This window comes from Melanaphis sacchari, unplaced genomic scaffold (assembly GCF_002803265.2).
Source record: "Melanaphis sacchari strain LSU unplaced genomic scaffold, SCAv2.0 Contig130_pilon_pilon, whole genome shotgun sequence".
Lineage (NCBI taxonomy): Eukaryota > Metazoa > Arthropoda > Insecta > Hemiptera > Aphididae > Melanaphis > Melanaphis sacchari.
In genome coordinates, this window is record NW_020270535.1 from 130,124 (window position 1) to 157,896 (window position 27,773).

At 29.5% G+C, this 27,773-nt stretch overlaps 1 protein-coding gene across 4 annotated transcripts; it reads right to left on the bottom strand.

Annotated features, from left to right (window-relative positions):
- Nucleotides 1–279: 279 nt before the first annotated feature.
- LOC112591292 (retinoic acid receptor RXR-alpha-A) lies at nucleotides 280–27,714 on the bottom strand. 4 transcript variants are annotated; one of them, XM_025335061.1, is made up of 8 exons: nucleotides 27,137–27,714; nucleotides 6,169–6,295; nucleotides 2,488–2,640; nucleotides 2,257–2,422; nucleotides 1,209–1,361; nucleotides 1,006–1,138; nucleotides 702–926; nucleotides 280–620 (listed from the first exon to the last, which is right to left on the bottom strand). In XM_025335061.1, the coding sequence occupies exons 1-8, from the start codon at nucleotides 27,153–27,155 to the stop codon at nucleotides 355–357; spliced, it is 1,242 nt and encodes a 413-aa protein (XP_025190846.1). In that variant the 5' UTR covers nucleotides 27,156–27,714; the 3' UTR covers nucleotides 280–354. The 4 variants fall into 4 exon arrangements, with proteins under 4 accessions (XP_025190846.1, XP_025190844.1, XP_025190848.1 ...); XM_025335059.1 differs by lacking the exon at nucleotides 27,137–27,714 and adding an exon at nucleotides 21,094–21,575; XM_025335063.1 differs by lacking the exons at nucleotides 6,169–6,295; nucleotides 27,137–27,714 and adding exons at nucleotides 4,606–4,789; nucleotides 4,889–5,039.
- Nucleotides 27,715–27,773: the final 59 nt, after the last annotated feature.

The window sequence follows — 27,773 nt, forward strand, 5'->3', positions numbered from 1 at the left end:
TGACATATTTGCATGATTTGAAATCATAAGGATCATATTAATCTAAAGAAATACAAATATTATTTGTTAAACTATTTAAAATTGTAAAAGAAATGAAAGTATTTTAAGATTAAAATAAAATAATATCTATCTTGTTTTAAATCAATGTTTTCCAAACACGCTATTAATCATTAGTTCATATAAATTCCTAAATTGGTAATTTGATCAATATTAATAAATTGCCATGAAAAATGATTATTCATAAAAATCTTTAAAAACAATTGAGTATACAATTTTTAAACTTATCAATCATTTTTAAATGTATAACTATTAGATGCAAATAATGATATTATTATTTAACAAAATTGTTAGAAATCATGTAGTTACTTGAACATCGTGTGATGATGATTCAAGAACTTCCATTAAGAACGTATCAATTGGCGAATCCCCAATAAGTTTATAGAAGAATAAATGTTCCAAACATTTTAAGCCAATTGAACGTAATGAAGGAAGTCGAAGAAGTAGTTTAGCAAATCGCCCCGGTTCTTCTGGATGTGTTGTGCGACAATATTCTTCTAACGCAACATAAACCTTATCACGTAGTATTTCCACTTCATTCACAGACTGTAGACCTTTTGAACCTAATACAAAAATGTGGAGTATTAGTTGTAAAAAAGAAAAATGATAAATTGATATTTTTTTATTAACTATTAGAAAATTACCTGGATTAAAAAGAATAATAGTGCGCAGACAGCCAAGTTCTGTTCTATCCATACCCATATCTCTCATTTTAGCAACGAGTTCTGTAAGTACACGATCAAATATAGCTTCAACTCCAGCTTGATGAGCGGAATCTCTATCGACAGTAAGTCCAGTAGCTAAGACTATACCATCTTTTACACTGATCGATCTATGGGAAAATGCTGCAATCATCAACTCATTCCAACCTAAAAATAAAAAGTAATAAAAATCAAAATTTTGTATGCTACAAACAATTTTGAATATGTGTAATGTATATTCACTAACCAGCTCTCAATAACAAAACTTGATCTCCTAGAGGTAAATTTTTAAAATGTGGTATATGCTTGGCCCACTCAACGAGTTGTATTAATTGTTTGTCAGTTGCTTGGCAAATAGCACCAACAGTATGTTGAGGATGCTAAAAAAAAAAAGGTTTTGTTAGCTCAACTGTTGTTCACAGTATAGAGTATAATAAATAACATCCTTACTTGTTGCTCTATGTACTGTTGTTCAGTCTTTATAGCATCGGCTTTATTCTCAGCCCTTAAAATGAGTTCCACAGGCATGTCAGTATTAGAACTGCTTGTGGGTTCAACTTCGATATTATTATGATCTCGATCTTTTGTACGCTGCCTTTCTTCCTATAATGTATTGAAACATATACGTATTACTTACAAATTATAACATAGAAAAATAAATACTTTTTTTGTACTTTATATTATTTATGATATTTTAATCAATATTCTTACATATTACAAGTAGAAAAAATGTATATTTAAATAAAATTAGTATACAACAAGCAATGAAGTTGTACCTCCGTAACATACATATACATTTAAAGGAAAATTTATTAAATACAATTAAAAAGTTAAAATATTGAAAATTAATTTTATTTATTTAATCTTTTTGTATAGACATTATTTCATAAATATCAAACAGCCCTATTTGTAGAATTTTAAATGTATAGCGCAAGATTAGGTTAACATTTCATAAAATTGAATAACTAATAATAATTAATATGAACGTATTCATATGGGAATTTGTGTCGAATCAGTTTCTGAGATTTAAATATGTGTTTTTTAAGTAATATTTAAGTACCTATATCAAGTTTTGATATTATAATGAATTTAGTTAAAATAAATATTGTTTTATTGAAAAATTTTACTAAGTCAGATTTAGATGGTATACAACATTTTATGGCATTAAAATATCAATTTTTAAAAATAAACTAATATTTATTTTTATTATTTATTTACTACAAAAGCGTAAAATTACAAACAAATGTTAAGTGTTTTTATAAACTTAGGAATTTTTTATAAGTTTTCATGACATTGTTATTACTTATTTATATTTATTTGTTTTATAAAAATATCATAAAAATTCAGAGAATCCACTCCTTTAATATAAGTATCAAAATGGAGACACCTAGAGGCTAGAAATATGAAATGTATCTACTACCTACTCCCTATACGCCACTGATATAAGCACAAAATTGTCTCAAACTACTTGCAAAGACGGATATTGATAATAACACACCTGGACGGCTTCTCTTTTCATGCCCATGGTCAAACACTTTTGATACCTGCAGTACTGACATCGATTTCGTTGGCGTTTGTCGATGATACATTTGTTTTCTTCACGACATGCATAAGACAAATTTTTCCTCACGGTGCGTTTGAAGAACCCTTTGCATCCCTCACAACTACAGAGAAGTAAATTAATTAATTGGTCTTTTACATAAAAAAAAAAAAGAAACAAGGACATTACCTGTAGACTCCGTAATGTTTTCCACTAGCACGATCTCCACATATGGAGCACAGATGTTTCGAACCACTGAGTGGATGGTTGGGCGGATAATTTGGAGAGTCTTGTACATTGCAAGAATTATTCATCATATTGCTCCGGTCAACGGTGTATAATCTACATAAACCAGAAAATTTAATTTAAATTCACTACAAATTAAGTCTATTACATTTATTTTTAATAAATATTATTCTTTTTTTAAATTATTTGTTAAGAACTAATTAAGTTCATAAACAATGTAACATTAAAATAATATATTATTTTTAAAGTCAAATATATACAAAGTACAAAGTATTACTTTCTGGTACTTTCAAGAGTAGTATAATAATCATATACTACAATGCAAATTTATTTTTTGATACTTAAATTTTAATACGTCAATAGGTCAACAATCAATACCAATTAATGATTGAATAATAATAAATAAATATATACACATAAAACACATAGTACATTATGAATTATTCAATAAGATGTTTTATATTTCATATACCACAATATGTCCTAAAATTAATTTTCAAATTTTGTAACAATTCCCATCTAATCTGGAAAATGTATTAGAATATTTTCTATACACTATTTTATTATCAATGGGATTTAGTGATATATTTTTAAAAGTTACAATATTTTCTAGTGTATATATAATTCATCAATAGAAAATTTAAATGAAACTTTGTAATTAAGTATAAAAAAAACATATTTAAAAAAATTTAAATACAAAAACGAAATTTATATTTAAGACAGTTAGCTTGCTAATACTAATAAGTATAATAAATATAATAGATACTCTAATAGTGTACAATTAGTACAGTCAATATTTAACTGGGAGGTAGATGTCACAGTAGATTTTCAACAATTTAAAAATTATAACATTGATAAAGTATAAAATACAGTGTACTTTACTTTGAACTTTATTATAAAAATAAATAGTATAATTTATTTAATTACTGTAAAACTTCATATGATTTAGATACTAAATGGTTAAATGTATACCACTGCTTACTTATAGCCTTAATTTTATAAATGAATATCATAAAAAGGACTACTTTTGAAAAATATTGACATTTAAAAATAAATTTTACAACAAAATCTCTGGCAAAAACTAAAGTTCATATGTTAAACATTTTAACATTTTACATAAAATCAATTATATTACATAAATATAATATTATTACTATAAGTATGTTTATGAATTCTGATTATATAATTGCATTTTTTAAGTATAATGGATCAATCAAACATTTTAAACTTCTATACAAAGGTAAAAATTTCAAGATATTTTATTTACAATACAAGAATTTACAGTTACAAATGTAAGAGCATACACAGAAATATTTAAATATAGTTTACTAAGCAGCAATAAAAAATCATTTGAAGTCTAAACATGTGGACATTTTTATTTAAAAGATCAAACATATCATACCTACTAACTAGTATGTATATAGTATTTACTATTTAATATAATTATTATACTTTACTACACATTAAGTCCTCTTATTTAGAGGTATTTAATTAAGTGGAAGAGTAAATACTAATCATTCACAATTAAATTGTTAAATAAGGGGAAAAGTAAATATTTGTAAAGTACTGATGAGAGCTTTTTACTATTTTCATTTTTTTTTTTTTTACATTTAATATTATATTATATACCCAATTATATTAATATTTTATTTTATAACACAGTTAAAATACAAACACTGCAATCCATCATTTTTTATGGTTTAAAGTAATAAAAGTCAAGTGATAAAATAAAAATAAAGTAGGTACTTAATGGGCTTTAATAATAATACAATACAATTAGTATACTTAGGTAAATTAATTAAATTTACTTAGTCTCTAATGTTCATTATATTCAAAAAAAAAAAAAAAAATACTATAGTCGAGGTTAAAACAAATAGGTACTTCATTTAAAATGCTATTATTATCTTTCTCAGAGGCAATAAATATCATAAACGGTATATTTTTAGGTAGTTAAAATTTTCACTTAGAATGTCTTAAGAACTCCACAATAAATTTAAACAATTTTTTACAATTATACTGTTTTCAGACAAAGCGTTAATTCGACCCATCATAAAAAATTACCTGTCACTTGAATACATGGTGTACGAATTGGAATACATTTTGAACGTCTTCAAAAACTCCAATTTAACGTAAAAATAATAATAATCGTTGAAAGACACTGTTTGGACTGAACACTGAGTATATAACAAAGCCGAAAACTGAACACACACTATTAAAATATTATGGTCGTTGAACAGTGCAAATACTATAATGATAAACAGGCAAAAATTATTTGTCAGCCAAAATAAATGTTTGTCTTTGGTTTACTATGATATATACTGCGTACACTGAAATATGTACTTACTATGCTAAAATTAATTTACAACTGAGACGTGCACACGACGAGAGCATTGCGAAATAATTGATGAATACGGCTTGTTAGTGAAAAAAAAATCGTATAAACACAACAATGACGATTTATATTGGTTATAATATTAGGTCATTTATGTTTGTAACACGTCGACGGCGCATTATTGATAATGTTAATAATATGTACATCGAGCTCGACGGAATATTAGATAATATTATGGTATTCAATATTTACACTACAATAATATGTAGTATTGTAGAATATCACCTATGTTATGGTAAGTTGGATTTCCATGAAAAAATAAAATACTATCTATTTAATTAAATGTTAATGTATACGTGTAACTGCATGTATTGTCCTATACATTATACATTTTAAAATACCGACGTATACATCGAATCAGACGAATTCAATTAAAAAATTAGATAATGAGAATATAATATCGGAATGAACAATTATACATTTTTTTATCGACCGGTTTTATGATTAGATAGGTATACACATTACACATAAACACATATATGTAAATAAACTTCGTGTATAAGGAGGTATCAGTGCAGATAAATAACGCAAGAATCCGGATTTTTATATAAAAAAAAAAAAGTTCTATAAAAAAGCCTATCATGCTTATACTCCATACGTATAAAAAGTACTTGAGTGAGACAAAACCAGTAAACTATGCATGCACACGATTTTATTTTGCATGTATATGCATAATATAAAGTTGTAAGAAATAAAAATATTTCTTATTGTGAGGTTATAGATATAATGAAATAAGAAATATTTTGGTTTATAACAAGTATATTCATTTCAGAATTGATTTTGTCAGATTAAATTAAGTTGAACTCTCAACTTGAGCCTAGTAAAAATAGTTATACAATTGTTTATAATTGAATGACCAATAAATACCATAATTAATAACAGTTAATACAAATAATAAATGGACAACTCAAATAATTTATTTTGTTCTGTTTTTAATATTTGTAATTAAAATTATTAACCCTCATGTCCACCTCTAATCCACAGATAAACGAAATAAATGACAACATAATAATATTAAGTTTTCAAAAAATATAAATAATATAATACCGTATAAATGTATAACATATTTTATGTTTATCAATGATATAAAAAAATAATTATAAATTGGTTATTATTCTTCTTTTACGTGAGTTACAAATATTTTCTAACACAATATTTACCTATTTGCTTATTATAGGTGTTGATTAATAAATATTATACAGTAAATTTATATTTTATTCGCCTATGCTTACCCTGCAGGGCTTAGAGGATCTCCAGGAGGGCTGAAATTAACCATTAGAGTGGCCGTATCGGGTTTGAGGTCTAAAGGCGACTGAGGACCCATTGAACTCAGTGACAGATTATTATCCAATCTTAAACCTGTAAAAAAACATGAATAAAATATTAGTCATTAAATATAAAATATATAAAAGAAGTACAACCTAAATGATTGGGTTAAATTTTAACGAGTATTTTATACCTAAATTATTATATCGACATAATGTAAATTTACGCGTTTACTTGAATAATATACATACATATTATAAATACCTATACTACAATATTAGTTGTTAATTATTACATAGCTACGGTTTGTTCAGTACACATAAAGGAAGGGCGCCGTGAGGGATTAATTTAACTACCCACTCAAGACTTAAGGTATAAAATTTAATCTATGTACAATATATTTATATACACACAATTCCACGAATGGGAAGAGCTTATAACTGCTGTTATCGTATAAAATATAATTCATGTACAATATTATGTACATAGGGTTCACAAGCAATGTGTGCAAAATCACATTGTACACAAATTCGACCGAATTCCTATGAGTTACTGTATTATTATATGTATTTCATATGTATATACCTACGTACCTACTATAATATGTTATCATTAATAAGAAAAAACTATTTTTTTCTTGCACCACATGACTTAAAATAATGTAAGAAAAAAATATTTTTAAAAACGTTAAGACTTTTTGACATGATCAACCCAGAAAATAGTATTAAACGTCAAAATTAAATGCAATAAAATCGGAAAAATTGTTAGAAGTAGAATAGGTCCTAACCAAATTAATAATTAAATAATGATTTTTTTCCTAAGTATTAGTATACGCATTCATTTGGATCAGCATATTGAATCCAATTGATGATTGAGCCAATCAAACCGTGAGTCGAGTTATAAACGATAGGACTTTTCATCGAAAATACAAATACGGGTAATACTGATTACATGGATTTTCGCAACTACGCGCATAACAATATATTATTATTATTAATTATCATAACAAAAAAATCAAACCAGCTAATTAAGACATAATATTATTAGATATATTAAAATCAAACACTATATTATACTTATCTCATTTAAATGTTTCTTGGAAAATTACCATATACATGACTATATGAGCGACAAATATAAAATTATCAGCGTGCGATTTTCATTATTTCTTTTTTTTTATGCATATAAACACGGACATCATTTCTCGTACACACGATATATTGCAATAAATACCACAGCTATGAATGATGTTTTACAAAAATAGCAACAATATAATGCCGTATATATTATAATGTATTATATTATAGTAGTATAATATAATATTATACACATTATATCTGTATACATAAATATTCTATACTACGTGCTACTGTGAAATCGTGGAACTATAGAGTAACATTGTACATATCGATACATGTAATTTACATAAATATTGTGTATAATATAACAATGTAATTATTATTATATAATAATGTACATATTATAGTATCGACGTGTAAATTGAAATATCCATATGATAAAATGTTTACACTAACATAGTAATAACTAATATGTATGGTAACCTCGGGAAACACGTACTGTTCACACAAAAGTAATAATTAAATATTATAAATTAAAAATATACCTACTAATAAAAATATTAAATTAACACACTAATCATGCCGTCGAAATTATGCAAAATATTTATATCAACTGAATTTTAAAAATGTAAATTGATAAAAATTGTGATATTATTCAACTCAACACAAAAATAAACTAACGCAGGCTGAGAACGAATTGCATAGGCAATATACGTGAGATGGATATTGAGTTTGTAATTTGACAATCATAGAAACATTAGCAATAATGACTAGATATTTAACTTAAAGTGGGTACCAATAAATTTTATAAATTGAAATTATTTTAATTTTACAGTCCATATTTTAGCCTTGCAAAATGAGCTTATGGCAATGAATATGGTCAATATTATTATGTCACATTTATGTCGCTCTGTTTTCCCGAGTATAAATGTATTAAGAGCGAAAACTCTCCTCGACCTTCACCTCAACAAATTTAATGTAAAAAAAAACGCATGTAAGTAGCATTATGATACGACCTTGAATACTTTTATTCACTACATATAATAGGTATCCTCTTTTCAACCGCTGACTTGTATGCCCTTGATTTGTTATATATAGTTAACAATAAAAAAATACGTTGAAAGAAAAATGAATAAAAACAAATTTTAATTTATATTATCACATAATATCATATATTTTTTGTGTTGTATATTCACAAAGAATAACTCGACAGCCAATAAATACATAATATATATACCAAAATGCATATTGTGTTTTAGGCAATAAATTAGGTACACTGAAAATATAGTGTTAATTAACACAATGTCCAAAGTTAAGATTTTGATAAGTTCAAAATGATTACCAATCATAATCATTAATAATGGGACGTCTGCGATAATGTTTTATATGTACCTATAACTATTGGATTACGCTAATTATTATTACGAAGAATAATCGAGAATATTATAGGTGGGGGTACCTACTATCTATAATATATGTAAATATATCTACATGGATATAAATACCTACTATTCCTTAATTAGGTTATTATATTCACACATTAGAATCAGATAAATTGCAGTATTCAAAATTGCTCAATTTTAAATTGTTATATTAATTTGTGTTTTCATTAAAATGCATAAAAAACTATTTATTCTAAAACATTTATACAAACAAAAAGTTATTTAAGATCATAGATACTTTTAAATGTTATATTCTAAGTGTACCTTGTCATTATTGAGTATAGATCATTGTAAGGAATGAGATAAATTTTTACACACGAAAAATGATGTGTCACTGTTCTCCTTCTAGAAATGTTTCACTTCGATCTTTTTTAAAAGCATTAATATCTTTTTACCACAAAGCACCAATTATTACTAGATCTAATTAACTACCAGAAACCAACTTTGAAGTTGAAGATTAATTTAAAAGAATTTTATCATTTCTATGTCTGTCGACAGATATAAAAAAACAACCACACGTATGATTATTACAACACCAAAACAATAAGTTTATGTTTTTACATAGCTTCTCCCAATTTTAAAAGGAAACTATAACACAATTTAATACTTTAAGAAGTAAGGCCAGATTATAGGTTTACATTAAAAAACGCGACACACTCATTATCACTATCTTACGCACACAAATAACATACTATATGTGCTTTACATTTCCAACTTACTAATTATCAGACCATAACATTATCCTTAATTTCGTTGAATTTTCTGGTATTTTAACTTTAAAGTGATGAGTCAGATGTATAGATACAATATAACAATTAAAAAATACTTATAAGTCACTTTAAAATTGTATCATTTTTAAATTTAAATTTTATTACAAAGTAAATTTCCACTTATTAAAGTATATATATATTATTGAAAATAAGGAACATATACCTATATTGCAACATATTACGTTAGTATTTTATGTAACTTTATGAGGGTAAGATAGATAATGGACGCATGTAGTGTAACATGTAAAATGTATTATAATTTTGTTTTTGTTCGATACATTTTAATGTGCGCATACTATAATAATATAATATAATTTAATTGCAATACAATATATACATAACTATCAATGTTTCGACTGTTAGTTTATAATAGTTATATACAATTTTAATGATGTAATTAATAATTAAATTATAAAGTTTAAACCTGTCTTCAACAGTTGTTTAGTTGACAGACGCAGAAGGGACTCAAGTATCATTTAATCCCCATATACTAAAGATATTTTGTAGAAAATATCATATTATAGTTAACTACATATACTGTGCAGGTTCATTTGCACTAGGAAATATTTAACTAAATTACATTTATATCTTAACTCTTCTTTTCTAAAAATTTATCCGGTAATCGATCTAACGCAACACTTATTACTTTAAAGACTGTTAACTATTTTAAAAATATTTTTTTCATAAATAAAAATAATTAAAAAATATCCTTTTTTAAAAGAAATTATAAATTTTTTTCACTTTTTTTAAAGACATTATGAATTTTTTATTTCTTATTTCAAAGCAAAATATTTTTAAGAACACTCCGATACATAAAAATCGAATTTTGGACAAGTAATTATGAGCTATACGTAATTAGATAGATGATCAGAGTGGAGTCATACAAGGGTATCAAGTAAATTATTGATCTACTTCTTTGCTCACATAAACTTAAATACTTACAAGTTAATATATGCTATAAAAAAGGAACGCTAATTGCCATCCATAAGTTAAAATCTAAAAAATAAAAATGTTTTGAAAAGCGTTAAGTATTCTCTGAAATAATGAGTGTCTCGCGTTAAATAGATCACCCTGAATAAATTATACTTCAGGTTAATATAATCATGATTTGATGGAATAAAATACGCAATATACATGCAGTACCTACACTGTTTAAGTGCATGTATAACTATGTAAATATAATAAACGTATATAGTATACCTATATGGCTATTTTCATCGTGTATTATTCATTCATGGTGTACGAACCATTGACGGTATAGAACATCATACAATAAGGTATAGGAAAAAACACACGTAAGCATATCCAAATGAAATTTTCACGTATAGGGGTAACCTAATCAAATCAAATGCAGAGAGAATCGGCCTTGACATTTTGACGTCTAAAAATGGAACGAATGAACGAGAGCTTTATATATATATATATATTATATATTTATATAGATATATATTATGTCGCACACGACTATACTCGCTTTCGTATGTACACGTGTTACGTGTAAGTAGAAGTTAATTATTTACGAAATGCAGTGAACTAACTGCAACACTCTGACAGAGCAGGGTGGGAGATTTCAATGCAGTTATAAGCGCATGTACGCGCACGCGCACTACAAAAATGCACACCGAGCGTTCGTTTTATCGAATTTGTACAAGGTCAGAAGAGCTCACACGACAATATTGGACGGCATGTCGCTTTTCGAATTCGAATACCATACTAATTAGCTGATAAGTATTTAAATTAAAACGATACGTATATATTATTATATGTTGTTGTAAAATATTAATAGTATATATCATAATATTATGCAATCATATAGGTATTAAATAAATAAATTATAAATTAAAGAAACAGTATGAATATAATATCTCTTCACCGCTTTGCATGTCCATAACAGACGTTGACGCACGAACATGTTGGGTCATCGGGTAGTCGCGGTATATAGTATACCGTATACACACAGATTGCTAAATAGACGTAATATTATTATTATACGACGTAGGTATTAGGATTGGGTTACACAGAGCATTCAGGGTCAAAACCACATTTCCGCTTCAGATATATCTGCTTTAATGCATTCCGTTTCTGATTTACAAATTCTAGGCATGCGGTATAGGTAATACGTCTTATTATACAATGTATAATATGGGCATGATGTGTACGATAGCAAATCGATCGTTTTTAATTAAAAATAAATCGTTATTGAAACAAAAACGTGGGTATTATACAAGTACCTATAATTTATAAGTATAATACGTACGAGACAACAATAAAAATAAACGTTTATAAATTATAAGTTAAACTCAATACTATACGTATCATGTGTATTGTTACACCAGAGATGGTCAACTTAATGATGGCAATACAAACATTTAGTTCTTAGAAAGTGATAAAAAAAAGTCAATTTTTATACAATCTACACAACAAGCCTAGAAAATTTGAAAATTTATCTTTTGGTAAGTAAGTTTGTGTTGTCCATTTGTGATATATAGTAAATAAAATACAAACAATATTATGTTTTTTTAATAATGATTCAATAGTCGACACAATACGAGTTGTATCTATGCATTTTTATAATTATAAAATGCATAAAATATTAAAAAGCGTAGGTATAGTAATATACATAACGAAGTATATATTGTATTTTAATTGAATGACGCAATTGATTTTACTATCCAATTATAATTGTAGTGTTGTAACGTTGTACGTCTTGACGACGAATTTTCATTGCAGTCTTTAATTAAGTTAACTATAAATTAAAAAGATTTCGCAGGAAAATATTACTTATATAAATAAATAATAATGAACAGATGTTTTAAGATGTTCACAAAATGTCCTTAGAAAAGATAAATTTAAATGTTCTGATTTTTATTAACAACAATAAGCACAAGACAAGTTAAGAATTCTACGGACTTTCTTGACAAGCCACAATTTATATTGCATTCCAATTATCAAGATTTCACGCCCAATTAAAAATAAAATTTAAATATCTCAACTACTGTAGATTGCAATACACAAATAATATTAATTCATGTAATACTAGCTATAAATGAACTGAGTGTAAGAATTTATTCAAATAAAATACACATAATCAATACCTCAACGGCACGACAGTATCACTGTACGAAGAATGAAAACAGAGATTTAAATATGTAAATAGCAAATGCAAAGAAAAATATGTATGAAAACGTGACAGGTATAATATATTAATATACACTAATCAATTAGGACTTCTGAATAATTGTATTATACGTAAAATATTTAATCCACAATATCTATTTACTATTGATAGGTGCTATATTTAATCATTATTAATATATTCTGTCCCAAATAAGATGACTTGTGCGCAAACGCCAAACGACCGAATTACGTTCGGTTTGCATCGGAGTAGATCGCTTGCCACCGCCCGCGAAGCGAAACCGGTCGTCGCGTCGTGCTTCTTTACCGATGTGTTTGCATGCGGCCCGTTAGCCACACCCGCCGAGCGCGAACGCAAGTCATCTTATTTGGAACTGAGTATTATACTTTATGTAATAAAACTATATAAAAATAATTACACCGATATAAAATCGATCCAAAATGTACCTAGTATATACTTTGTGCCTATTGTAAATACATAGCAAAATTTACGTTACGAACAATTCATTTTAATTTGTAATTTTCAGTATTAAAAATATATTGATCTATTATCTCATCTATTATCAGATTGAAAATGTTTATAGCTTGCTACAAAATTATTATAGTATTAAAAAAAAAACCTTAAGTAAGGTCTTGGTAATATTCTTAAATTTACTTTAAAATCGAAAAATAAGGCAATTCACTCAAACATTAAAATAATAGAAAATTAATTCTTAATAATAACATATAATTTACCATGTTCTTCAGTATGCATAAGAAAGACGAAGACAAATGCAAGTATGTATCGTTCTTTTAAGGAGTTTAGTATAGGCAATTAAAAAAAAAACATTCGTACAAGACGGTTGAGTGCGTACAGTAAATGATCATTATTAGTGTACGCATAATATTATTATCACAACTTTAACACGCACATGCAAATTTTAATAACATACTGTAGATTTAAAATTTTTTTTTTACTAACACTTTTTATCCATCATAGTTTATCTATTTACCAGATTTAAACAACTTTACATTACATAGACTTTTCTTTTTAAACTGTTTCTTATATATTCTTATATTTTTCAGAAAAATATTAATTAATTATCATTTTACATTTTAAAGAATTTAGATTGTACATAAGTACATTAATATAAAATACAATTATTCTAATTTTTGGTTAAATACCTCACCCTTTACAACATATTTCATTTCTTTGATTATTCAAGACCAGCTATATACCTTGTAATATTACAATTAAATCTTAAAAATATCTATGGCTGTAATACAATATTTCATACTTCAATATATTCCGAGAGTTTTTTCTCTGTTATTCAGAGTACAATACACCAAGTGTTATTGAACAGTATTAAAAAGTAACTAATACGAATTAACCATATTTTAACATTTAACAAACTAATGCGGTGTAATCAACTGACAATTTTAAACAAATAAGTAGTAATATTTTCTGACAATAAATATTCCAACAACATATGAAAATAGAAAGATCAACCCATATAATATATACTCGGTTATATTAATGGAAGATGAACGCACCAATTTTCCATCAACAATGTTCAATAATGTTATGTTTGACGTCCTTCTAGAAGGTTCTCACATGACTATAATAACGAAGCATATTGAAGGGCAGCATTAAGCACATTATTCATACACAGTAATTATAATTAGTAATTACTAATAATAACTAACCGTATGATCATCTAGATGTCTATCACGGTAAAAATCTACCAGCAACAAAACTCGAATGAATAGCAGCGATTAAGTATACTTAGACTACACCAGAGGAGACAGCGATTATATCGGCAGCGTTAAGCCGTTGTCGTGTTGATTCACCTCTTGTATACTTGAAACGTAGGAAACGAAATGTTGATAATGTGTTACATATACAATTTTAATATAATGTACACAATTCTACATGACGATAATGCACGTGCACGGGGTAGTCGCTGATCAGAATAAGTTGTTGACTATACTCTACAGCAGTGAACTTTTTTCGTTAAATATACCAACATAACTTTCGATTACATGCGTTAATATGTTATATCTTTGGTATAGGATTACGACAATAAAGATTAGTGCTACTAGTTACTGGAAGTGGTTTGGTATCTACGTTGTTTGGTACGGTATAAGTATATTTTAATTTATAATTGTAAATGATATTTATGATTTCATATTTTTTATATTATGCATTGTAGTGATCATGTAATAATTCTTATGCAGTTGGTATGTACGTTAAATGGTAAGCGTAGCGTAGTAAAGGTTAAAAAATATTATATAAATCTTATATAATATTTTAATAGCTTCTCTAACAGAAAAGAAGAACTAGAATAGAACTAGATAATAAAAAATTAATTTCGGTTGCAAAAAATTTAAAACCAGTGTCGGTAATTGAGTAAACCTAATAGATAGATCAACTTATTTTCAGAGTCAATATTTTCAATTTTATATAAATAATCTAATGTTACACAATAGTCAGTGGCCAGTAGGTATAAGCCTAACCTGAGTATGGTAATGAAAAATGATACAAATTTATTTCAGTATTTTGTAGTAGTATTAATTTTATTAAATTACTTATATAAGTTTGAAAATATTAGAACAATATTATGATACTTCGTAAAAATAAAAATAAATATTTCCTATAAACCAATAACATTAAAGCAACGGGTACCAGTTAATCACAAAAAATAAATAGAGTAAATAAAAAATTGCAAAATGCTTTAACAACGAGAAGTGTGATATTTAGTGATTTTATCCATACATTATAGGTACCCAGAACAAGATGATTAAATTTCCAAATGAAAATAATGACTATGTTTTTATTAGTTAGTATTTTAACTATATTTCTTTAAAAGATATATCATATATCTATAATATTTCTAAAGTTATATTTTATGATAAGACTGCTTAATGTTTATAATTCATGCGCATGAGCAAAAATAAAATGTTAGGGCAATTAAATTGTCATTTCAACGATGGTATTTTTTTAGAAGCTAGCCGTGAGCGAAATGTTTAAATAGAAAAAAAAATGTAGACTATTAAATTTGAAGTGTTTGCCAAGGATTGAATTACTGCCACTCACTCGTAAAAAGAATAACCAAACATTAAAAAATAACAGTGAACGAAAAAACCACTCATAAATATTAAATATTTATAAGAGTCAACGTCGCAACACGTGTGATACGAAACAACCGGAAAAATCACATAAAAGGAGGAGATGACGAAGTATAGGTAATACATTTCAAAATAATATGATAAAAATGTAAAATAAATATGGACTCGCGTCGTCGACGACTAAAAATAAATTTACGTTTATCAAATGCATCAAAAAAGAGTCAGACAAAATACTATTATATATTATCGTGTGCACGTGTTGTACCTTTGACAAGACAAATCTGTCAGCGAAAATCTAGATATAAAAAAAGAATTACTAAACTCATTCCGTTCGTTTCTCAATCACAGTGAGTACACGACATAGGTATTTTCTATACGATATTACAGTAAAAATATTTTTTTATCGTGCTTGCGGAGTAACTTTAATTTTTAACGCCGGTTGAAGTGTTAATATAACTTACATACATATCATTTTTTTTTTTTTTGTTTAACATAATATATTAAATACTAAAGCTAATTTTTCTGGTATAATAGATAGGTTTCTACAGTGATGGTCTAAATATAATAGTTTGGCGAATGTATAGAAACCGAGAACAGCAAGAATAAATCATTTATACATAGATTTCTGTAATATTGATAGAAAACACAAATAGATGAATTTGTTTCAAGTTTACACCAAATTGACGAAACAGTAAGTTTATTTGTTTACATCAAAACAGAAAAATTTATGAGGCGAAATATTTAAACTAATTAATTTTTTTTTTAATATTCACACTGTACAGACAGAATGGAATCAAAAAAATCATGATTTAAATACAATTTTTTAGATATTGCGTATATCATTGATATGTCACTGACGACAGGAATAAAATAGAACATCCTTTAATGTTTTTTACTTTTGAGCAAACACAAAAATGTCTTCATGAAAACATGTTTACTATGTCTCTAAAATGCAGAATTAAGTGTTTTGAGAGATTTAATTCACTCCGTCTTCGATTTATCAGGATATAGAAAGTTGTTGTATTTACGGCTTAATGTACACTCAGCATCACAATTGTACGGTAAAACGTAACCTATTTCGGCAATGGATGAAACTACAGAAACACAATGAAATACTATCTTTTTGTTATCATTTTACATTCTTATGCTGCAAGTTGTTCATTTTCTTTAAACTTTTCGAATAATCCTAGATATTGTACTTATAAGTTATAAGCTGACGCCTGACACAAAAATCGAAAAACAGCCCTGAATTTTTATTTTATGGTTTTAAAATTGTCTATAACGTATGAATACTGGATAGTATTCTCTTAAATGTCACTAACTAATACTAATCGCAATCGTGATTGAGACCATGTGAGCTTGATTTTAAGTATAAAGTAATCTAATTGCATATCATCTTTTAAATAATCATATTACCCAATTTATTTTCACCATACCAATTGTTCGCGAAATGAAAATCAAACAATATAGAGTAGTACAAAGGCGTCAGTTTACAGTTAAAATTTGGTATTTTAGAAAAAATAATATAATACCGATAAGTTCGAGGACAGGGAAGGGCATAATAAAATTAAACACTAAAAAAGTGCGTTGAAAAAGTTTATTCTTTGCAAACTGCAAAATAAAGGCAAAATATACATTGAAAAGAATAAATCTACACTCTCAGTAGCTAAAATACCAATGAAATACGTTTATTCAAACAACACTAAAAGTTATGATTTTTCAAAATTATATTTGAAGTCCAGGGGGGGGGGGGCAAACGTCTAGTGTATTGCTACTCGCGCGGGGCGTCCGCGGATACGACATTCGTGTAAACACAATATCAATTTGATACTTGGACTCGCCTTCAGCCGTGCTTAAAAAAGTCATACACCTATTATACTATATTGGCTAAAGGTCATTATTGCGTAACGCCATATACAATCGACATCGAAACTTTGATTTGATCGCGTTTTTCGACCGACGATCGGAGTCGTCTGCACGCGTACGTCTCCCCCCCCCCCCGGGCAGCCGTTACCGGGCGGACTCTGGACTTACGCGCAGCAGCAGCGGTTTCGCTGCAGGGACACCGGGGCTTCCCCCTCAGAATTAACGATGGTCGCAAAACAATTTTACACGGACCCGTCGTCCGAGAGAGAGCTCAAAGGCCGCGTACAGCCGTCGTCGCGACGACGGCACGTGTCGGGGAGGCGCGCATGCGCCGATACGCGTTACGAAACAACGCGCAGATGATTTATATAATATGTAATAATAATAATAATAATAATAAAACAATAACAACAAATAATATAATGATTTGTTGTGTTATACGTCCGCGGGCGGGGCGAGCGCGCGCGCGCATTGCGACATAGCGGTGTGCTCTCGAACGCGGACGAGCGCCGGCCGTGCCGTGCAGGTGTCGTCATCGCGCCGGAGGGGTCGCGGGTGCCGAGAGACGGGCCCGTACCGCCGCGAGTTTTCCAGTCTGCACGCGGGCGCAAACGCGTACGCGACGACGTGCACGGCTATGCGGGAGAGCCCCGTGCGTCCCGCGCGCGAGATATGACGATGACGACGACGACCTTGAGGTACGAAATAGGAAGCTCCCGGTAGGTCAGCGGTGTTGAGAGGATACGGGAGGGGGAGAAAAGCGCGGCGGCGGTGGCGACCTTGAAAGTGGCAACGCGCGCGCCGCCGCTAACGACCGTATCGTCGTCAATCATTTTTCACTACTCCTTTCCCGCGCACCGCTTTTTATCGCCACGCCGGAGACGCGACCTGAACGGGGCCCCCCCCCGACCGAACTTCGTAGGATATCATGATTGTCGTCAAGATACACATTATATTATAACATCATTACTACGCCATACGAGATTTTTACAGGTAGGCAAGTAGAGAAGTACGACGACTTCGTAATGGACGGTAATCTACGCGTCACATACGCGAGAATTGCAACGATAATGAGACGACAACCGTGAACGACGGGTGTACAACATAATATTATAATGTACGTTGTGTTGCTACTCGTCACGATCACAATATTACATACATACATATTGTGTAACGTTAAAATATTTATAATATAAATAGTCGTTCTATTGCAGAGAGATCGATGCGTGTTCAACACAAACGCGATCGTAGGTTATTCGTATACGCGCTATAATACGACATGGGGGGGGATCGATTTTACTATTAATTTTTTTTTCCGACAACCTCGAGAAGTATACAAGGTGCCTACGATAATAATAATCGTGGTTACACGCGTACACCGTACAGCATAATAATAATAATAATAATGATACTACGTTATTAATACCTACGATTTTGAGACGGGCGCATAGTTAAACTCATATGCGAATAAAATAATATTATTAAAACGTCCATACCGCGAGAGCTGCGTTTGACACGCCCGCCGATCGACTCGAGTTTTCCCATCTATGAATTACCATATTTTGTGGTTTACTATATAAATACGACTATATATAAATATACGGCAGCAGCAATGGTTAATAATAACTACGATCGCGATACGACGATTTCAAAAAGCTTATATTAAAGAATGTGATCGAAGGTTTACTTTATTTTTTATAATGATATATATTCCAATACACCGCAGTGTTGACGCGCATTTATTCGACATCAAATGAATATCAAATCAATTCCATATTATAAAAAATATAATTTTATCTAAATGCATGCAGCCATGCAGCAAAGTGGTTAAAACCAACGAAACGGTTTCGTAACATTGATTATTCTGTTTCTTTTTATCACGACTGATTTATTCTACGATACGTACATTTTATATGATGAATAAAATATACATAAAATTACATTAACTATATAATGCTTGGAAATATAAAATTCCTATACACGAGTAGTACGATATAGATGAACCGAGTGAACAAAAATATGTATTGTGTATTATGCATGGTGATGAAAAGAACCCTCACAACGATTTTATATCCTTATAAATACATTATTATTACTATTATTGTATTGTGCTTGTAAGTATCGATTTTAGTAAGCTTATAGTTAAAAAATAAGAATTATTAAAGTTTCTTTATGCAGCGTATAAAAATAATTACTCGACATATAATGCAAATATGTATGCTTATATTTTATAAAATAATATGCTTACGAAAAAAATAAACAACTATTATAAAATTAATGTAACTTCAAAACCAAAAATTAAAAACTATTGACAAGGTAAATTTAGTTGCTTTCTATTATAAGCAATTAGATTTGTCAATTAAGCCATTTTCACACAAAAATAATAATTCATCTCATAATAATCAAAACGATAGGCAACCCTGGATGGCCATTAACATACGACAACAACTCTGTTCATTAAATCATTGGGGAAATTATCAATTATCCTGTCTATCCAAATCCAATATATGCTATATATCACTCGAAGGTTAATAATTCTAAAATGTAGAACACCATTACATTTAACATATCACCCTAGGACAAACAATATATACAATCTGAGTAGTCCACAGAAAATTATGATTGAAATATTGTTGCGATTACAAACAGCGAATGGAACGCAGGAAAAACCCCACCTAAACTGTGGGCATAACGAAAATCGAAGAGAGCTGACGTCGCGTCGAAGACAAGAAAAACAAACGATCCTGCAGTTCAGACAAATGTCTCTGTCCTTTAGTAAAATTCCAACGTAACTGTCGTAACTCATCGAACGGTTTGATTGCACAGCTGAATATTATTCTCATCTTGCCTTACACGCATTTGGTAAATAAATAATACGTAGACTATTTTTCCCCATTTCGAACCGACAGGGGAGCCGGCGGCTACGTTCGACCGTTATATATACGACAGCGGTATGAAACAAATCCGCGCAGCACAAATACAGCCGCGAAGTCTTTTGTGGTACATACAGGTATACATACGAAGATATCACGAATGGCACGTCGGTAGGCACCTATAAAAAAACGTCAAATAATATCCGATTCGTGAACGACGTCAATGCCCCACCCGATGATACACAAACGTTAATATTTGTACCACACGAAATTCTATATGATACGCGATAAATCGTGATACGAAATAATATAGGGGAAGAATAAAAAACGAGGGGATTACACGTTTTTACAACACCCGTGGTAATATACCGCGAACGTTTCGTCGAACCGGTAACGCGCAAACGGATCGCTTTATTTAACAGGTAGGTTAGGTCACTGCAAGTGTTATTACCCGCGATAAAATTATTTTTGACGGGAACAGACTTAAATCTATAAACAGATCGGAAACGATTTATACGTATTATAAGACGTAGGCAGGTGCCAGGTAGGTATATGTTATTAAAAAACTGCACTGCAGGACGTACTGCCTATATGTATACGAGACGCCGCGTTTTTTACCTCTGTCCCAGTGGTGCGCGGCCCTGCTCTGTATGATGGCCGACACGGACATCATGGGTTTATCTTTCTTGAACATGTTGTCGTTCGAGTACCGCTCTTCTAGCCGGCCGGTACTGCGCTGGCCACGCGCGGGAGACGCACGCCCTCGCGGCCACAGACCGCGGACGACGGCGGCGCGAACGGGCGACAAAAAACCGGCGGCGGTATCGCTGCACGCGCGCGCGGTCTCGACGGAATCGCAAAACGCTACGCGATACGACCGATATGTTATCGTGCCGCGATCGACGACGGTGCCGTGCTGCAAGAGCGACTGTTCTCCGGACCGCCGCGGACGACCCACTGATCACGCGAACGGGCCGACGCACGCCGATATGTGACTGCCGACTGTGTTACGACCGACGTACACCTCTGCCCACCCAGTGACACAGTTTTGGCGCGAGAGGCACGCACACGCCGGAGAATCGGTGGCGTCGGCGGTGGCGGCGGTGGCAAACGTGCAGTGACGACGGCGCGACAGCGGCAGCAGCACGGCGGCGAGTAGGTACGCGCCGCGACGGACGGCAACCAAATAAGCACGCCGCCGCTCGATCGGCGGCCCGAGACGAAACCTCGCCGCCGCGCCCTACCACATTCGCCGATCGACATCATCAAAGCGACGCGAGAAACGTCGTCGTCACTACTGATTATTATTATTATTATTATTGTGATTATTGTTACACTTGTTGTCGCGTTTACGGGCGCCACCGCCGGCGCCGACACTTTGATGTCGTCTTTAATGTTTGAGCAGCTTCTTTTCACGAGACTTTCGGAAGTTTGTCACGACTATCTGTTACGTCATACTTCGTCAACCAACCCTCCGACCACCTTTATGCACCTTCAATCACCATCGCCCCCACCCCTCCCCAACGAACCCGTAACCCTTCGACGACGACGACGACGATTACTCCTACCCGTGTAATTTGCATTGCCCGAAATAATAAAATAAAAAAGGAATGAATGTTTTTCCCGACGTCTTATATGCGCCACCTGTGTAAACATTTCGCAACAACGCGACTTGACGTAATTCGTATTCGTATTTGTATTTACTCGCACACACCGCGTTTTTTCCCGTTTTCCAACTATTGATTTTTAATCAAATACGTTTTGAATACATTTAATGACGTTATAAGAATACAATAATTAATAATGATTAATGATTTTGGACTTCGAATTTTAATATATAAATTATAACACGTCCCACTAAACCAAATTATTATACCAAACTAGATTCGACGTTCGACGTTACTGATGCTAAATAAATGATTGCTAATTAATTCAATACGTTCATATTAAATGTCAAAATACCAATGTAATTAAATATTTATTCAAGCAAAGTACATTCAAGTATCCACAGTTTAAGTCTGTGTTTTAAACACCTAACAAACTAATCAAATATTCTATCATAATTGAATCAATCTTCTTTTACATACAATTTGATCTAATTTAAAAGAATTAAACTCAATATGTGTACAATATACTTCATAATATTTTGATATACTATTATTTAATAAATAGGTAACATATTATAATTATATAGAAGAAGTTAATCATAACTATTCAGTGACTACAAGGTTCATAACTATATAGTACCTAGCATCAATCAGTAGTATATAAACTGTGAAAAATAAGGGTATAACTTAGTTTTTTGTCTTGCCAACCTCTATCATGGTTAAGCCTATTGTTAGGTTTAAAAAATTTATGTACGCGTGATGTTTGGATCTATAGAAAACAGATAATACAATATTAAAAAGATAAAAGAAATACCCTCAATTTGATAAAATTAAAATTAAAGATTAATGTGTAGTATATATTATATTTGTGTAGTATATGTTATATATTATAAGAAGGAATAGTAGATATGTGAGTACAAATCGATGATAATGTACATTTATATTTATATAATCTAATACACAGTGATATATCAACTAATTAATAATTATTGTATAACATAATATGCTTATTCTCATTTCTCTATTTTATATAATTTAATAAGTAATAAAAAGTGATGAAAATTGTCTTATCAGCAGAGATCTGAGAGATTGACACAGCTATCAACAGACAACAAACATAATTTATCTTATTTCTTAACAATAGACACATAGTATTATGTAAATATAATAAATTCTAAATACTGATTGGAGAGATGATTAATAGCTATAAATAACTATCTATTAATATGAGAAACTTGCATGAGTGTTTTACCTTGAAACACTTGGTAAACTGGTGATTTGTTTTGTCTAACCGGAAAGTTATATTAAGACTCGCTAGTATATATATTCAAGAATTGGCATTAAATATTAATTTTATTGGAGTTGAATTTTCTTTTAAAATAAATTAATTTTTATTCAGTAATAATATTATTAAAGTTATGTTTGTAGCCTTGTAGGTACAAACACTTTATTTTGAGTAAAGTAACCTACAGGCTACAAGCATATTTAAAAATAAATTGTGTTAGTATTTACATCTATTATCACTATCTTTAATATTTAGCATTATACTCGTCAAGATAAATTGTATAATGAATAGAGTAATTTCAACAGTGTTAGTATAACACACACCTATGCAACTGTCATTATTTTTTTATTATTGTAAATTGGAATTTTATTCCGTTAATAAAATATTATTATTATTAATATTAATATCAATAATTAACAAAACATATTTAAAAATAAATATTACCAACAAATAGATTTTAACCATTGTGAAAAGCGTTAAGTTAAGTAATATCTGTTAATAGTTAATACATAGTAAAAATCATAAGAATTTTAAAAGGATTTAATAGTTTAAATGGAAATTAGTAATTACTAATGAGCAATAGCATATATTGCTATTATAGATATTAAAAAAAAATTGTTTGATTATTTTATGATTTTATGAGGGAAAAAAATAATAATTATAATTTGATAAATTGCCTATTTGGTTAAAAGATTTTCAAATATTATATTATTTTATTTCATAAAAATACAGTTAGATATATTGCACTATTTTAGTAACACTATAATTTAAATACCTACCAAAATATTATCATAGGTTAATATATTAAAAGGTTGTATTTTAGTTTGTTAAATATTTACTCATAATTCACAAGTGTGTATACCAGTTGTGTATGAGTTACCTTCTGACATTTTGTAATTTGAGCCATAAACTTTTAGTTTTAGAATTAGGGAATTGTATTTTATATCTTTATCTGATTTTATTAAATAAAATGTAATTGTTACTGAAATCTATAGTAAAATATCATGTTCAATAATATTGTTTATACAAAAAAAAATAAATAAAATTATATAAGTAAAATATTTTTTTTTAATATAAGTGTAAAATTTGGTGACTATATCAAAATACCTAAAAATTATTGCATAATTCTAAAAATCAAAAATCAAAACCATTTAAAAAATACTTTTTAGGAGTTGAAAGTTTATTACTGATTTATATTGTGTTGTAATACTAAATGACGTAATAAAATTAATGACCATTAGTATACAGTACATGAGCTATACAATTAAATGTATTTTATATGTATTGAAAAATTGATGTATCTATTATTCACTGTAAATATTATATCATTATTGATTATTATTTATTTTTAACATTTTGTTTTATTTAATTAACAAATAAATAATATAGTAGGTAAATTATTAAATATACCTAAATATAATGAAAAATTTTAAAAAGAAAATAATTAACTAATTAATTTATGGTAATAAAAAAGTAAATAAGTTCATATTTGATTTAGATTCAGTTATTCATACATTTGATAATTTAAATAAATGGTGCATGTTATTAAAATTATAAATATACATAAATATTAAAATATCAAAATTAACTAATGAAGAATCATTTATAATAATTTATTTAAATTAATTGACTTACTAAGAGAATGGCCAAATTAAAGAAAAGAATCAAAAATATTGTAGGCACCAATTAAAATTCAGGTCTGTGCCACCTATTTATTTACTTATTATATATTACAATTATGTATGTATCAAAATTAAACTATAAAATGAATCAATAATTGTAGCTTTATGATTTAAATAAATCTGTTAATGATTCTCAAAGTATTTAGAAAACTAAACAATTCTTAATTAATAAAAAATAACAGAATATATTTCCACATTTATTTAGTGTTTATTGGTATTACATGACCAACCAGTGAGTTGGCAATATATACTTTTCTTTTCAAAGTTCAAATTAATGAAAATAATAGGCATTTTTTTAAACCATGATTCAAAATTGCATTGAAGATTTAATGACAATTTTATGTAAATCTCATATAAAAGCTGATAGTGACAAAGTTATTGACAAATTTGTTATGATACTTCAATTAAAAATAAAAACTGTTTTATTTATTCAAATATAAAGATATTTTTAAATACTATAATATGTAATTTATTTTCAAGTATATCTTATTACTTTAATGTCTTAATAGTTACTTAAAAGATTTGAACTTTTTGTTACATATAATTATAAAACAAAATTGGTTTCTATAAATAAAAATATTTAAGTTATATTTTTTCAATTTAATAAATTAATAAATATAGTTCAACTTGTTAACAGAATAAAATACACAGTATTTACAAGTATATTTCTATTTCTTTACATTCACTATGAATGACGCCAATTGAGGTCATCTACCTTATCATTCAATGCATAACAATTTATTTAGCATTACAATCAAACTATTGGTTTTTTTAAATATTACTTTATATGAATGTGTAAACTGTACATTATCAAATTGATATTTTAACTATTCAATTTTTAAAACATTAATTTTTGCAATAAACACACAAATATACTGAAATATATGTAGTTAATGTGTTCAAACTCAAGTTTTAATTAATTAATTATTTTTATAAATTTAGATACCTATACATTTATTTTAATCTTTTATATAACTTATCTAAATAACAAAGTTTAGAAACTTGAACTACAGGTTTTAATGTTTTAATACTGAGTATATCAAAAATTAAAAATGACCCAATGACGTTACTATCATTGAGGAGATAAACAATTTTTCTTTTATAAAATATCAAATGAGTACCTCGATAAATATTAATCATATGTATTAAGATACCACGATTATAGGACATAGGTGTCCAATAATTCACTATCATAACTACTAGAGATAATAATGTTATGTAGTCTGGTAAGAATAAAAATTTTTATAGGTACTATCAGTTATCAGTTGTTTAGTATTTACTATTTATGTATACAGAAACATGGGCTATTAACTTGTTGTAGCAATATTAAATTACATTTTTTATAAACATAAATTCATTAATTAAATGTTATCATAATAGTAACTGTTAGCTGTTAAAATAGTTGCTATTATTTATATAATATCTTACTGAAATGGGTAATTACTTAGCCAAACAAAAGATGACAATGGATTATATTTAAATTTGGCAAACAATAAAACATATAAAGTACTAAAACAGTTATTAAACACCTAGGTACAGGGTTAAAGCAGGTTAAAGTTTGATAGTAAAAAATAAAAACTGTTGATATTATAAGTAGGTACAATTTGAACATTTATAAAAACACAAAAATAAGTAAATAGGTACCTCAAGTCTTTAAATAGTAGTCAAAATTACTTAACGGAAGCATATTATACTGTATGCATTTATCATGGTAGCTTGAATTAACGGATCATGTGAATCATAATAAACTAGATGAACTTACAATAATATAGTTAACATTAGGTGTATACGTAGGCTATGTCATATAAAGTAGATGAAAAATGAAAAAAAACTATACTCAAAGCATTGACCATCGTAGAGTACACTTAAAACTACGTGAAACACAGCATTACGTACGAAATTCACAACCGAGGATTTTAAAATATTTCCGATATGGGATGCAAATGACGTGTACTACGATTCCTTACACCGATCGTGGATATCACGTCGTCATCGCGCACACTTCCATCTTACCAAAGGGTATGACATGAATATTCTCAAGATGGTATGTAGAGGTACAACTATGTGATGAGCATAAGACATCTTACCTCGTTCGGTGCCGTCCATGGTCGATCCAGGGAAACTGCGGAAGCTGGACAACAGAGAGGTCGACGACGACGAGCCGCTGCTGATCGATGCTTGGACAAAGTCCCCGGAGACAAGGGTAGTGGATTCCCGAAGTTCTTATCGGCCGCGAACGGATATAAAACAATATTGTTATTATTACTATTATTATTATTATTATTATTGTTGTTTAGGAACGGAGAAGGGGTCGACGGACGGCCGGACGACGCGCACGCGCGCGTTTAGGAAAACACACACACGAAAACAGATAACGCGTCGATGTGCCAAGGTTGATGAACTAGGTCATTGAGCCTTTTTGGTCTCGCGCACCCGAACGATTCTCGCACGTCGAAGACGGACGACGGTGATCGACAGAAACGGCAGATTCTTTTAGCTTTTCTTTCGTGTATTGCGGCAAACCGAAATGGCGACGGAGTCTCCGACGGGCCCGACGACAAACGGTCCGAAAACATAAGTCGTACGCAGTAGGGAAGCGGGGCGGGGGACGGGCGCCAGGTGATCGTGGTCCGTGGAGAGCGCAAGCACGAGTTTGTATCGCTGCTGAGAGGGGGGTTGGGGTGGTGGCGGTTATCAATCGGTGTCGCGGTAAGGTTGGAGAAG